The 16,216-nt window shown below is 35.1% G+C and overlaps 1 protein-coding gene across 1 annotated transcript; it reads left to right on the forward strand.

Annotated features, from left to right (window-relative positions):
* The first annotated feature begins 1,753 nt into the window (after window positions 1-1,753).
* LOC106473250 lies at window positions 1,754-15,602 on the forward strand. The gene is made up of 5 exons (XM_013933937.1): window positions 1,754-1,848; window positions 6,233-6,350; window positions 7,957-8,090; window positions 14,496-14,566; window positions 15,451-15,602. The coding sequence occupies exons 1-5, from the start codon at window positions 1,754-1,756 to the stop codon at window positions 15,600-15,602; spliced, it is 570 nt and encodes a 189-aa protein (XP_013789391.1).
* The last annotated feature ends 614 nt before the right edge of the window (window positions 15,603-16,216 follow it).

A 16,216-nucleotide genomic window follows, 5' to 3' on the forward strand; every position in this document is an offset into this window, starting at 1 on the left:
TTGCCATGCAGCCACATCCTGCACCTTTGGAGGATGTTCGTCCTTCTACTTCTTTTCCATAATTAATTACACAGGTTTTTCACATTTTGAATGTTTCTTCTGTTTCCTATTATGTCTCTCCTTCCCTTTTGTGTGAGATTCCTAACTCAGATTATTTAATGTTTCCCTCTTCACCTGACATTGAAGTTCATGCACACCAGTTTTTATCACAGTTAAGATTGGGGGGTTTATATGCCTTGATCCTTTCAAGTTTCTGACCAACAGGTTTAGCTTGACATCACTCATCAAATACATATTTGGATTCTCAACAATTCCCTCCGTAGTTCTAACCCTGAGGCTTCTGTTTCATTTTCACAGGCACAGTCTTTGAGGAGTCGTCTTTCACTTACTAACATTTTGCATTACCTCTCCTCAGTGCATTTTGTATCTGAGTCCTTTCATCTTTCATCCGACAATTTTTCAGAGGACCTCAGATCCCTTCTGTGGTCAATTTTGACCATTTCCCTACTTATTTGGCTGCTTTGTTGTTGGGAAGAGATGCCTCACCCCATCTTTACTCATGGACTTAAGTATGGCTCCATGTTTGTGGAACACAGTGTTTTGGGCTGTTCCATGTTATTGTGGCCAGGTTACATACTTCCTTATCTTCCCTAGCTAGTCGTTTATCACAACCTTCCTCCTCATCTCCTGAGACAATTCCTGTTTTCCGTTCATCAGCTTCCATGCCTGTCTTTTACCCACATATGTTCTCGTCTTTACCCTCATTTTCCCGTGACAATCAAGAACGTCGACAGTGGTAAAGTTGACTACACACTGGAATCAGATCTTGTGACGGCCAGGCTCCACCCTTTTGTCAACAGTTGGAAGACCTTCACTACTGCTCCGTCGGTTCAGTGGGTTTTGTCAGAGGGTCTTTCTCTTCAGTTCTGGTCGCCTCCTCCTCTTTCCTTGTCTTCAGTTCCTTTTCCCTCTTCCAAGGGATCCTGTCTCTAGCAGCCATCTGTCCGAGGCACTGAGAGACCTTCTTCTCAAGGAAGCTATCAAGTTGATGTTTCCCATTCAGTTGAGTTTTTACTCTCAGCTTTTCACTGTCCCCCAAAAAGACTGGGGATTGGAGACCCATCATTGACCTTTTCCATCTAAATCTGTTTCTGAATCCTCCTCGTTTCTCCATGGAGTCGTTTCTGTCCTATTTTTGGATTTTCATTCCAGATCTTTGAATGACCAAGTCTAACATGGCAGATGCATACCATCACATTCCCATTTCTCCATTCTCACATCATTTTCTTCAGTTCACCTACGAGGAGCATGTTTTCCAGTTCTGGACCTTCTCATTTGGTCTTGCCCTGGCTTCTTACATGTTTTATTGAGGAGTCAAAATCTTTGATCGACATTTCCATTCATTGGGACACCTGTCTCATCAGTATATGGACGATTGGCTTCTTTTGACTCCTTGTTTGGTATCTTTCGACCACAGCTGTTTGAGGCATCTCATGTGGAATGGTTAATCAAAGTGGAGAAGGCCATCCTTTCCTCTACACAGTACCTCTACATTTGGGAGTTTTCTTTAATTCCCACCTCAGTCGGGCTCAGCCTTCTCCACTATCTCATTATGATATGGAGCAGTTGGTCATCAAGATCTTATATTCTCATTATTTTCCAGATCGAGAGGTTCCATTTGTTTTGGGATGTGGGCTTTCTTGGAAGCTCTCACACCTCTTGGTGGTGCTCACATGTTCACAGTGGGAATTACATGATTGATGGAACTTCCAATCGGATCCCTTGGATTAATTGCTTGGACAGAGACAATACTGCAGCTTGTGTTCTTCTTCCACCTCGTCCGGACCTGTATGTTTTTTGCTGATGCTTCTCTTGTGGGTTGGGGTGCATATCTCGATTCCCAGAAGATTTCTGGGAGTTAATTGTTGACTGTATCCGGGCTTCATGTCAACGTTTTGGAGCTCTTAATTTTTAACTAAGCTATATTTCATTTCCTCCATCTTCTGAGGGGGAATGTTGTTATGGTACATTCTGATAACTCCACAGTTGTGTCGTACATCATGAAGCAATGGGTACCAAAGCCAGGTCCTTTGTTTTCAGACTCTGAATCCCCTATTCACGTGAGCACCAGATACAGCTCTAGGCTTGTCATATTCCCAGTACTTTGAATCTTGTTGCAGATTGGTTATTGCATCCCCACAAGGTCATTCCCATGGAGTGGACCATATATCCTCAAGTTTTCTGGTAGTTATGCTCTCATTTGGGAATCCTGCTCATAGATTTAGGCTAGACTGCTACTGTTTGTAATTAGTAAGATTCATAAACACTGTTCCTACTCTCCGAGTATCTGATAAATTGTACAAGCATCTGCTAAAGAGAACATTTCTCTGATTTCAATTTCAAACATGTTTGTGTCAGACGATGAAATACCATACTTATATTTTTAACTGCATCTTCAAATGCTTAATCAAACATCAGAATGTTGCCAATGTTAATTAAACATTGTTCCCACTGTAATGCAAGTTTCACCAGCTGCTTTAGAGTTGCTGGTGGATTACAGATGCTGGATGCCATGATGAAAAAGTACTGGGAGTCATGTATTCGTTGGCACTGAAGTAACTAGCTACATTTCTGATTTCAGTTACTTCTCCTTTAGGCACCAACCAGTATCTCTACAGCTGGTTGGAAATAATTATAAATCATAACCAAAATGTATCTTGCGCTCAGAGATTGAACCATTAATGCAAACTCTTGGTTTTTAGCAATGTATTTAAGGCATGGCTTCAACCACGATGTTAGCTGGTGGTGGTGGTGCCTAAGACTGTGTTCATAGGTCTCCAAGTAACACCACTTATGTCTTATAAAGAAATGTAGTGGCATTATCTATTCACAATTGTATATACGATTGTTCTTGTATATATTTTGATCAAATGTTTGTTGCTATTAAAACTATATTTTATCTGTTATTTTCTCTACCTTAACTCTATACAAGGTTGGTCAATTTGACTGACCTCATAACCATAAAAAATATAGAAATAAAGCTAAATTACCTTCTTTTTCATCCTAGAATGACTTCAAATTGTAGCATGAAACTACATCCCTTTATCCTAAGTAACATAAACTCGTAACAATATATACATCTATTTATAATTAAATGTTATTGTTTTATTGCCCTTTAATTGCCATTTGAAGATGTATAACTATTATTCGCGACATTATAAGTTGTAAATCATTTGGGAAATGTGCAGCTCACATTACACTATGGAATTACGTTACCCGAGCTGCTCGCGTGTGTGCCTCTTGAAACATTTTTATTGTATTATCATTACTATTTATTTTGCCTAATCTAACCTAAAGAGATACCTATTTTTACATTTTAGTCACTTTTATAATAAAGAATAAACAAGAAATAGAGTTGCTTTTGCTGTCGACTGTTGATGACACTTAACCCTACTTTTTTATACTAATGGTAGTAATGCACAAATAATTTATATTTAATCAAAATGCACCAATAATGTTTGTTTGTTTGTAATTAAGCACAAAGCTACACAATGGGCTATCTGTGCTCTGCCCACCATGAGTATCGAAACCCGGATTCTAGCATTGTAAGTCTACAGACATACCGCTGTTTTACTGGAGGGATGCACCAAAGGACATTGAGTAATAATAACATGCAAAAAGCAGAGGATTTCCTCTACCTATCACAATTTTTCTGGCTTTCTAGCAATGTGACAAGAGCCGTTGCAAATTCATCCAAGCTAGTCGTTGTCTGTGGGAATGAAGCTTCTACTAAAAATGAAATTGACAATTTTCTGTTCTGAAGAAAACTTTGGCTTTCTATAGGTTATAGATAATATAGAATTAAACGTCAAAAAGAACCATTAATAAATTCTGAAAGAGAGGATGTGACAGGTGGGTGTGGAAAGAGGGGGTCTGATTTTCTATTTGATGGCTTTGTAACCAAACAAAATTGAAAGCTAAAAATATTATGGTCTGTCCGAGCAATGACGATTTTAAAGTGAGTAATTTACGTTAAATTTCGTTCTTATTGGAGGGGTGGTGAATAAAACAGAGAAGATGGGATGGCTCACCATTTGAGAAATTCAGGATTTTTTAAAAATATTGCCTTACAAAATTAATAACTTAAAACTTATATACTATTAAAATATGGATTATTAGCTAAGATTTTATGCTATACTAATCGGTATAACATAAACAAAAAGTAATTTAATAACATTTTGAATGTAAGCCACTAAAACCTCGTGACATGTGCATTAAATGATGCCGAAGCAGATAAGGTTAAACAACAACAAGACTTGGAGAGAGAGAAGAGCTTCAATAGAGGAGAGAAGAGGGGTAGAAAGAGAAAGACTGAAAGAAGAATGTGAGCATAAAATACAAATCCAAATAGAGAAAGAAGAAAATAGGAGACTTGAAATAGAGAAAATAAGAGCACAAATTGAGATTGCCAGGCTCATCCAACAAAAAGATTGAGAACCGAAGAATGACAATGGAGTTAGGGCCAACTGACCTAAGCTGCCCAAATTTGATAAACAGAATAATGACATGGATGCTTTCCTGGAGAGATATGAAATATTTGCCCAAAGTTAGAACAGGGAAAAAGGCAACTGGGCAGAATTTTGTGTGCCCTATTCTCAGATGGAAAGGCCATCACGCGATAGACCTCAGGCTGCACCTGGGTAGGCGACATATGGCGGTAGACCTCACGCTATAGTAGCACCCAAAAGTTTCTCTAAATGACTTGCATGTATTACTACCCATTATGTGTGTGTGTGTGTGTGATCCATTATTATGCAGTAAAATTAACTGCTATTTCCTATGTCTGCTTGTGTTTACTAGTACAGGTTTACTTTTAAATTTCCACTAGAACCAGAAAACTTAAATATCCCTGTGGGGATGTGGTACTTTCACACACTGTGTCAAGTATATATAAGTGATTGTCTTTGCAAACTATTAGACTCATAAAATATTGAATAATTCACATGTGACCTAACTGTTAATTTAGAAAGTTGTGATAGTTTAAACAGGTATAATTGCGTAGTTGTTAATTTGTTTTCTTCACCAAAATGTGGATTTTAGTGAAAAAAAAAAAAAAAGATGTAGCAGACTAAGTTCACTGAATTTGTAGCTTTTCCATGCTGTTTGGAAGAGTGAAGCAAATAAAAAAGTAGGCCTCATACAATGGTGAAATATGAACTGTTTCTTTGATTTTGTTGTGTAGTCCTTTATTTCGCACTGATAACCAATTATACTATAAGTGTTAGTAACATGTAACCTACTGTCACAATTCATTATCCCTTATTATTCAATGAACTAACTGGTCATTTATTTAGTTTCTCTTCTTCACCAAAACATGAATTTCAATGCTTCTGAATAATACTAATCACATTCCATAGGGATGTCACACTGGCTCAATGGCATAATTCAGTTTCGAAACAGATGAAAGAAAGTAAATCTGAATGTGGATAAGTACATATAGTAACCTTCACTTTGCTCACAAATGTCTGAAGGCATTAGAGATTTGACAATAGGAAAAATGCAAAAACATGAGAACCTACCCAATTTAAAAAAAATTGTTGCATCATAGTTCTTACCAGCTAGCAGTTAAGACAGTTCTCACTCAGGATGTGTCTAAAATTTACAGAAATTTACCACAAAATAACATGAATATGCTGTTGCCAAATGTTTAACTTAATTGATTAAAGTTTTTGTTTAAATCTGCTCATAAATAGAAAAAACCATGGTGTAAGTATGAGTTGTGAATTCTTAGTATCTTTAGCCCAATAAATAAGTTCATTTGAAAGTTTTGTTTTTATAACAAGTTCTCAAGCTCATTTGATAGGCAGTAATTAATTCTGAACACTTGTTAAAAACTTGTTAGTTGAATTGTTGTTAACATTAAAAAATATAAGGATATACTGAACAGTACAGAATATGTATAAAAAGGACACACATTTTTGTCAATGTTTTGTCTATAATAAACAGTATGAAGATGTAAGTTATGGAACACTGTAAGTGCATTAGTGGTAACCTCTAAATATTTGAAATGAAACACTTAAACCAGTTAATTTTTATTAAATTAATTGTAATTTTGTAGAAAACCATTACATTTTGAAAGCCTGTTTGCACTTTTTTTTTAGTGTTTGAATCTGTTCAGTAGCAAAATGATTTCTTGATTATACTGTTTATTTCACCTCCTTTTTTTTTTCAGATGTATTGATTGTAATTTCACATGCCAAAATCAGTGGTACAGAATGGAGACTGGTTCTGGGAATAAAACACCTGTTTTTGACTGCCCATTATGTTTTAAGTGTTTTGCATCAGATAATGTAAGTTTTAATAGAAGTAGTAAAATGTTTTGTAAGTGGAATGTTTATTACCTTTATTGATATTAAGACAGTGGCCACACTGCGGGTTGGTTTGTAAATGTATGATCTGTTGTCCTTATTATGTTAATATGCTGTGGCCACACTGGTGTTTGGTTTGTAAGTGTATGATTAATCCATAATATTGTGAATTTCTGTTGTAGTGGTGTTGGCTCATTCTAAGTAAAATCCCAAACAAATTAAGTTTTTTCTCACTTATGTTTAAAACTATTCTTACTCTCTGAAGACTTACAATTATATCTTAAATTACTGACTTGTTTTTATACCAGTCCCATTGATTCAATAATGTAGAAATTTTAATCTTTCAACTAATTTGATAAAAGATAGTGGATGAAAAAAAGTAAAAAACTACTATCTTTAATGTGTGTGTGATAACCCAGAGTTTCACAGTGAGGAGCTTTTTGCTATTAAGTTCTCTAAAAACTTATGAACAGATAATTACATTTTAATGTTTTTGAGAAAATATGGATTTATGATATTTATTCCATACTTGTATATGGAAGCACACTATGCTAATGCAATAGTAAATTGTTGTTTGTCAACTTACTACTAAGCTATGTATTTGGAACTTTATCAACTCTGATAAGTCTAAAAAATGTGGAAATTTAAATGTTATTATATTTATGTATCTAGTCTATAAAAATATAAAGCCGATGAAACACGAACTCCTCAAAGCTACCAACTGTTTGGAAATTACAAATGTCGGAATATTTTATGATTTCTTTTAATGTGTTTTCGTTGTTTATGTAAAACTTCCATGTTTTGTCATGTTTGGCATAACATACCATGTCATCTTATGTTGTGTATGCTTAAATTGTGATTTTGAGAGTTCTAATTCAGCTGGCTCTAATAAGCTGTAGTAATAAGCAAAAGGTGAAGTAGCAACCTCCATTAAAGTAAAATGTGATTGAAATTATTTAATGCACTGTTCATACCAGAAAATCATATTTAGATAGTTAAGATTGTTAAAAACATCGGCAGTGTTAGGTGTTGCTACCTTAGTGTAATATTTTTAAGCACAGAGTTTTGAAGAATTTCTGTTACTAGTTCCAAATAACTGATGGGTTTTCTACAAGAGAAGTGCACTGCCAAGTCTACTAAGTAAACTTGTAATCAACCTATCTGATCAGACTGAAATATCTTTTTTTTTAATAGTTCTTTTGTCATATTAATTTTATTTACTACTGCTAATATGCCTTGGTGTCTATGCTTTTATATTTTTAAATACACGATACTGCACATGCTAATTTTAGTTAATATTTAGTTAAATGTTAGGAGTGACAGCCTATTCAGTATATTGATACTGGTACAAAGATGTGTCCAAGGTGTTTTTACAGAAGTAGGTACAGTTAAGCTTTTGTAGAAAATGATAATATAATAGTGAAATGATATCAGCTGGATGTTTTAATTTGAGTTCAATGTTTTTTTCCAAGTTAGTACCGAAATTTTATACTTGAGAAATGTGTATGAAATTTGTGTAGGTGTACTAGGTTTGAACTAAGGCTTTAACTACAGTAAAGATGTATGAAATGTATCTGTTCAATTGTAGACATACCAGTCACACTTGAAATCATGTGGAGTGAAAAATGGGCTAACTTGTAATAGAGTAGTAGATGCTCTTCGTCTGCAACAAAAGTATGCAGAAGAAAGGCGTAAATTGGGTCTACCTGCAAGAGTTTTGAGGTTAGTATGCTGTATTTTTGTTAAAAATCATGCTAGCATTCAATTGGTTCAAGTAAAAATTTGTTGAGTATTTTAATACTAATAGAATATTTCTATATAGCAAGTTTTAGAAAAGTAGGGTGTTGTGAAATTACTTTATGTATGTGTAGTTTTTGAATAATGTTGTAATACAGACATTTTAAATAATTGTCGACCAAATGCTGAGTCAGTTTTGTTGCATTGTACCTGTTGTTCTATGTATTGTTATAGCCTGTTTTAGGAGGAAGGAAGTTTAATGTAATATAATGAGCAGTCTTGCCATACAGTTGACATTCATGATATAATTTTTCAATTCAATAAAAACACAAAACTAAGCCAATACAGACCCGTCAGTACTTGGTTGCTTTGCCATTTTCATGTTGGAGAGGGTTTCATGTTCAGTAATGTATATCACAGGCATGGAAGTATTTTGGACATTACAAGAGGTTTCAGAGATGCTCATATTCATATGTCATATGAATATGAGCATTAATTATTACAATATAATTTTCATCCTGACATTTTTGAACATGTTCCACAATTTCAGCTACAGATAAAGTATGAAAATGACAGTAAATCCTCTTAGTTGGTCAGTAGTTAAAGTTTAGTTATACATAGATTCTAAAGGTTTGCAAAAATGATCATCTGTGTGTGCATCAGGTGCTGTTCAGGTTGAAACTTTGGTTCTTGACATTGATATTCTGAGAATAACAATTTTTAGCTTAGATATTGACTATATGATATATTCTTATATTTTGTTTTTTTTCTGGACACTACTTACCGTTATTAACGTTTATGTAATTTTTCTAAGCCTCTGGGAAAAGGAATAATGAGTGCAGTTAGAGAATAAAGTTTCTGTGGATGATAAAGAAATCTATGCATCATTCATTCCTATTATGGATTGTATTTTGCATGATCAACTTCAAACTTGTATCATTTAAATCTCTCTCTAAATGCTCAGTCAAATTGGCTAATTGACATTTATAGTTTCCATACTATAACGTCTAATATTTTTTGTATCTTCACAAGCTTTTAGAAATCATTAAAAGCCATTTGTAGACAAAAAAATCTGAATTTTTAATGAAGGATTTTAATTAAAAATTTCTCCATGAATATATGGAATCAAAGCATTGACTGCTCCAAGTGCATAGTGATTTTCATGTTAAGATTAATCTCTAAAACCTCGTCAATAAATGTCAAACTTTTTTGCAGTAAAACTTTATATTTTATGGGTTATTTCTCAACCCTAACTCAATATGAGGTCAGTCAAATTGACTGACCTTGTAACTGCCAAAACAAAATTTGAAAGGAATCTAAATTATCCTTTTTTCTTTCTATAATAACTTCAAATTGTAACATGAAACTACATTTGTTTAAATTCGTAACAGTATACACCTGTTTATACTTAAATGTTATTGTTTTATTGCCCATTCAAGTATGTCTAACTGATATTCCTGCCATAAAATTTGTAAATCACTTGGCAAATATGGAGCTAACATTACCCTATTGCATGATATATGGACTACTTGCAAGTGTGCCTCATGAAAAAGTTTTCTTGTTATTATTCTCTATTTTGCTTAATTTAACCTTATCTAACCTAAAAGGTTCCCAATTTTTGCGTTTTAGTTACTTTTATAAGAATAGATAAAGAATACACCTGGGTTGTCTTTTGTTGTTTTTTTTTGGCTGTTGACTGTTGATGAAACTAATAGTATTACTGCATTAACCATTTTTTTTATTTAATTAAATAATGCACAAAGAACAGTTGCATGCAAAAAGGTAGTCAATGTCCCATAGCTATCACAATATTTATGGCTTTCTAACTATGCGACAAGAGTTGTTAAAAATTCAACTAAGCTCGTCAATGTGCTTATCTTGGGAATAAAGTTTGAACTAGAAGTGAAATAGACAATTCTCTGTACAGAAAACAACATAATAATATGTCATTTGATAAATCAAAACTTTGGCTTTCAATTGTTTATAAATAATATAGTATTAAATATCAGAGAGAACTATTGGCAATTTCTGAAATAGAGGATGTGACAGATGGGTGTGTCAAGAGGAGTCTGATTTCCTATTTTATGGCTCTGTAACTAAATAAGATTGAAGGCTATAAAAATTATGTTTTGCCTGAGCAATGATAATATTATAATATGTAATTTACCTTACATTTTGTACTTCTTGGAGGGGTGGTAAATAAATTAGAGAAATTAGGGGAAATTCAGGACTTTTTTAAGTAATGCCATATAAAATTAAGAACTTAGAACTTATATACTATTAAATACCATGGTAATAAAATAGTTTTATTAAACTTTAATGTAACTCACTAAAACCTTGTGACATGTACAGAAAAAGATACCCTTAGTGAAAGTGTTAAAAGAACTTTCTTGCTTGCTTTCTTTATATGTGTGTGTGCTGAATCTTTTCTTCACTTTTATTATAATTGTTTGGTTTTTATACAACCTATTCTAACATTGACAAGTTTGCCTGTTTTTAGGTCTAATATATAAGATGTCATTACTGTTTTTGAAATATTATTTTTAAATTGTCATCAGTTATGTGTATTAAATGGCATTTGTTATTGTATTTTTTCTTTGGTATGTAGAATATTGACAAAACATTTGTCAGTACATAGTATCTATCATTTTCTCTACACAAACACATGCAATTGCAAAAGAGTAAATATTAACAAAGTTAATTAATATGAGCTTATGCTTTACTTTTCTTTGAAAAAGTTTGCTCTTCTAAAGACTTCTACTTTTACATTTAAATAGTTGCTTATCAGCCTTACTTATACTGCTTAATGCTATGAAACTTTTTTACTTCCGAGATGATACCTTACCTCACTTCATCATACAGAATAGTGTGATTTTTTTCTTATATATGCCTTAGATGTGCGTGTCACTAGCATTAAGCTACCTCCCACCCAAGAAACACATTTAATTTAAAATGTGCTAATGCATGATGCCATCATAATGCAACAATAGCCCTACACCAGTAGGAGGGTGATATAACCTCCTTGCTCTGTTGCTAAACAATTGCGTTCAAATTAACTTCATTCCTTTCTTCGGCATTGTTTAGAACAGATGTGTTCCAACATTGTTAATTAATTACTTGAGATTTGCAATAATTTATGACTGAGTTAATATTTTTTTCAAGTTTACATGTTTATGTTTGTGTTTCACATAACCAGCATGGTTTATTTAATTTCAGGTGATTACCTACCATAATGAATTCTTAAGTGACAGTAACTTCCACTTTGATCTTCATTTTGGCCAACAATGGTTTTTTCAGGTTCTTACTCATGGCCTTTCTCTCCACTTTTCTTTCTTCTCTTTTTTCTGGTTTTCTTTCCTCCTCCTTACGATTCCGTTTATCTACAGCATCTTGAGGAGGCAGTCTCAGATCTCTTGGTCAAGAATACTTTTGAGAGAATACAAACCCCTAGTCCAGGTTATTATTCTCATCTCTCTCTCTCTTTATGATCCCCAAGAAGACAATTTGTCATCTGCCAGGGATTTTGAACTTGGTGGCAGATCTCTTCTCTTTGCTGGACAGAGTTTCATCCATGGAGTGGTCTCTACACCCTCAGGTTTTTATTGGGTTTGCTCTCAGTTGGGTTCTTCTCTTATCATTGCCTTTCTCACTCTTTTCAATACAAACTTCTCTTCTTCTGATTCCCAGTTTCTCATCCTTTAGTCCTGATGGTTGATGATCTCAGACAAGACTGGTCTGTATGCCTATCTTTCTGTTTGTCTTCTCACTCGTGTCTTCTTTTGATATAAGACACTCTTTGTCAGGTCCTGTTGGTGGCATCTCTTTGGCCAGTGCAATCCTGATTTCCTCTCCTTCATCATTTGGTATCCAGGCCCTTCTCTGCCCCATTCCTGCTCTCTCTTGCTCTAATGACAAACATCCCTCTTTCACCCAGGTGTATTGTCTCTTCATCATCATCATATGTTGGACTTGTCTGGTCCATTGCCTACAGGGATTGACTATCCAGTCATGTAGCCTTTTCTTATCCTATTCATCTTGTCCATCGACTCTGTCTATCAGCCACTCCCTTCCTCTGGGTCATCTGTCTGTGGCCCACCTTTCAGCCTTTTTGACTTGGTTGTTCAACTGTCTGTTTCCACTATTGCTGGTTATTGGATGATTTATAAATTACATTTTTTCTTTCCCATCAGTTTTTTCCTTCTTTCTCTCTCCTCTCACTTTGTTCTGATCCTTCCTTCTTCACTGACCTCCTCATCCTACTCCTGTACCTGACTGGGACCTTGATGTGGTTTTACGTGTTGCATTTGAGTCATTGGCTTCATTATGCCATCTTTTTCTGATAAAACATTTCCTTCTCCTTCTCACCTGTGGTTGCTTTAGTTCAGACGTATATAACATCAATGCTTCCCACACTCTCTTTCACCATACTTACTTCCTCCTCAACCCATACTGGACCTTTTGTTCCTGAGACTTCAGCTGTTTGGGTGGTATTTATTTCACATTTCATCGCATCAGATTCATCAACTGTCTCATTCTTGCATTTCATTTTCACCAACCCTTGGATGAGAACCTTCAGGCCGGTGTGTGGACAAATCCATACACTTTTGTTTCCCATTATTTTCATCATCTGGCTGTTTTGTCCCCTGCAGGATTTTGACTCCCTTCAGTCACTGTTCTTTAATAAAACTACTCATTATCTTTGAGAAGAGTAAATACATTTTCTTTTACATTACTCTTGTCTCACCCTCTTCCCTCTTATAGGATCCTGCTAGGTGGCTGGTGTTGTCTCCAAGGGTATGCTTATTTCTCAAAATCTGTCTTGAGCCAGGGGTAACAGAAACCACTTAACCCACTCACCCTGGCTCTGCCAGTTCCCACTGTCAATATGGGGTGTTCCACAAGACCACTAGAGGTATCCTTGTGATATTACAATTACTCAATTGCCTAATCCAGATTGTACTTTCCATGGACTAGCATGGAAAAAACCCAGCACCAGCAAAGTCCCTGCCCACTTCTTTGGCTCATGCTTGCTGGCTTTTAAATATAGGGTTTTGTGGTCACCCATTGCACTGTCTCCAGTGAACGACTTTCTGGCAGGTGTCTGCTAAGGATCTGGGCACTTCTCCGAGTCTCCCTAACACAAATTCTCTCCCTCTTCTTCAAGTGGAGAACAGGAGACCCTTGCCACTTACATTTCCTAGCCACTGGGATGGTGGATCTTGGAGAGTTCCTAATTAAATGTATACAGCACAATACAGTGGGAAGTAGATGGCACTGTCATTCCTCAAACAGCTATTGTGCCTTTCCCTGCAGCAGGATGGAATCCTCACCCTTGTCTCTGTCTGTCCAGTTGAGTTGAGGTCAGATACACACTGTAAGGTCTGATTGTGTCTTAACCATGCTACTCTTCTTAGCTCACTGACCAGTTGTGTACAGGTGCTCAGTTGGTCATGAAACCTTCTGCCCATCACTGCAACACCTGGGGCTATTTTGAATTTCCCTCTTTTCCTTCCATGTGAATAGTATACCCTGGTCAAAATGAGATGAGATTTCCCGGAGGTGTGCCCCTATGAAGCCCCTGTCATTGGGTGTTACTCTCCATGGGCTTTCTTTTAGGTGATTTCTAAAGGTTTATGTTAGCACTGGCCCCTCCACCATTTCAGTGTGAGATTCTAGCTATTCTGTGTTTGGAGGTGAGGTTTCATCTCAGAAATTAACATTTTCTTTACATGAAAATGTATTTCCAATAGATTCTTACCTCTTCCCACCCATCCTCCCCACTTCTTGCGCACTTTCTTTTTCCTCATCTGAGAGTGAAGTTACTTTGATCACAAGCACTAAGTGGGTGCTTGGGGTCAAGGAGGTTCTATTGCTTCCCTGTTGTTCAAGGGCTATCATTGAATAATGATGTCATCATACACTAGTGCAGTTAATGCTAAAAACACATGAGGTGGAAGTTAGCTCAAGGCTAATGGCATGTAAATCTGAAAGGCAAATGTGTGAGGAATCAAGCTATTTTGTGTGATGAGGTGAGTATGTACTGGAAATACATTTTCAGATAAGGAAATGTTAACTTTAACTTCATAAACATTTTCATGCTTGAACCTGTAGTTATTGATGGGGCTAACTTTACCCATTTGAAATCAGTGAATACCTTGTATATATAATGACAATATATATATATATACTTTACAGCTCAATTTTACAAGATTTAAAAAAATTTGTTATTAGAAGTTTTTAAATGTCCAAACTAATATTTATTATTTAAAAGTTTGTTAGGTTTAGAATACAAGATTTTCATTCATGAGAACAAACAAAGGGTAACTTAAGACTGATCAACTTATGTTTTATTTACTTACTTTCTAATGCTTGATTTGATTTATATTCTAGGTCCAAAAGATTGAAAGCTGGAAAACGAGGAGGTGTAAAACAACCCAAAAGGTACAATTTCACAAATTTAAGTAAATGGTTAAAAACAATAAAAACATTTTTCTTTCCACTTTTAAGGTTTTTCCTGGTTGGCATACTGTGTAAACACTTAGAAAAATGACATGTTCACATGCTTCCATTGTACAAAAAATACTTGGAGTAGCACATTTTTTTTTACTGACATGACACAAGGCTGCAAGGGCTCTCATACTGATTCGAGCTAATCATAGTTCATTTCTGGTTCTGCTTTCTATTGTAAACATGCCTCAGTTTAGCCTGCAAAACTTTGTTTTGTTGCCAACATTCAGCAAATGGAATTTTGGTGGACAAATTGGATTTTCTTCTGCAAAGGACACCTTAAAAGAGTCATTATAACAAAAATTTAATACAAGCTTTGTGCTAAATACAGCAAGAAGATCTGGAAAGAAGTGAAAGGTACTTCCGATAGGTAGTTACCTCTGATAACACTTCCTCCCCACTGAAAACTGGTGCTTCCATTTTCTGCCAAAACTCGAAGTGATAGAGGGAGTCAAATGCCTCAAGAGAATGTGTTGCACTGTTATTGGTGGAGGGTTGTCACATGATGATTTGCATGCGAGACACATTTTAACCAGTCAATTCAAAGATGGGTGGTAGCTTCAAAACTTGTGGCATGTGAAAAATGTTTTTGCATATAGATTGAAACACTGAATGAGAATAACTATTTATGTGAGGGAGATAAGTACCTATCAGAAATACATTTCAGTATAGAAAGATTATAACTTTTGGTAAATGTGTAATCTGTCACCAGGATTATATTTTACCTAGATTCTACTGTCCATATATTTTATTAATTCAAGCTCTGCTGTTGTTATTAAGTTGTTTTATTACAAATTTTATTGCAAAATTTATATGTTTATACATTTATGCTTTTAAGACTTCAAAAAGTTGCTTGAAGATAATGAGAAGATTCTTCCTGGCACCAGTGGTACTGCTAGTGATGGCCTTTTGCTTCCAGCACAAACTAAGGAGGCATACAGAAAGCTTCTTAAAACATCTTATTTGCTTGCTGTAGTTGGACAGCTTTAGTTGTCATTTCAAACTCTAAAATGCAAAAACAAAATAGGGTACAAATGATTTCAAATTTTGATAATGCCTAAAGAGTGAAATAATTTATTAATGTTATTGTAGAACCCATTTATGAGAAAGTAGCAGTGCTTTTATGTTCAGCAATAGATTTTGCAGTGCTTAGTGATAAAAGTTGGGCAATAAAAGTGAGAATAGTCGATGAAGGTACACCAGTTTATTTCTTTGTTGCCTTATAGGACATTGATAGCTTTGATAATGCAGATGCAAGTAATCTAAAGAGGAGCATTGATGTTGCATTCAAAGGTGATGGAAAGTTTTCAGTTCCAGCAGAGAAGTACACTTAACTGCTAGTTTCAACTACAGCTGATGGAGCCTCTGTTAATACTGGAGTTTACAATGGAATGTTAACAAAACTGAAAAATGATGATCGTCTCTGGCTTCTAGGCATTCACTGCATTTCTCGTAGAGTTGGATTGGCATTGAAGAATAGTCTGTCTAAATCATTTAGTTATATGAAAGACTTCATGACAACTATATATTACTTATTCAAATAATCTGGAAAGTTCAAAAGACACTTTGAGACAACTGCCAGTACATTTGGTGTGCAGCATTTT

This window comes from Limulus polyphemus, unplaced genomic scaffold (assembly GCF_000517525.1).
Source record: "Limulus polyphemus unplaced genomic scaffold, Limulus_polyphemus-2.1.2 Scaffold6004, whole genome shotgun sequence".
Taxonomy (NCBI): Eukaryota; Metazoa; Arthropoda; class Merostomata; order Xiphosura; family Limulidae; genus Limulus; species Limulus polyphemus.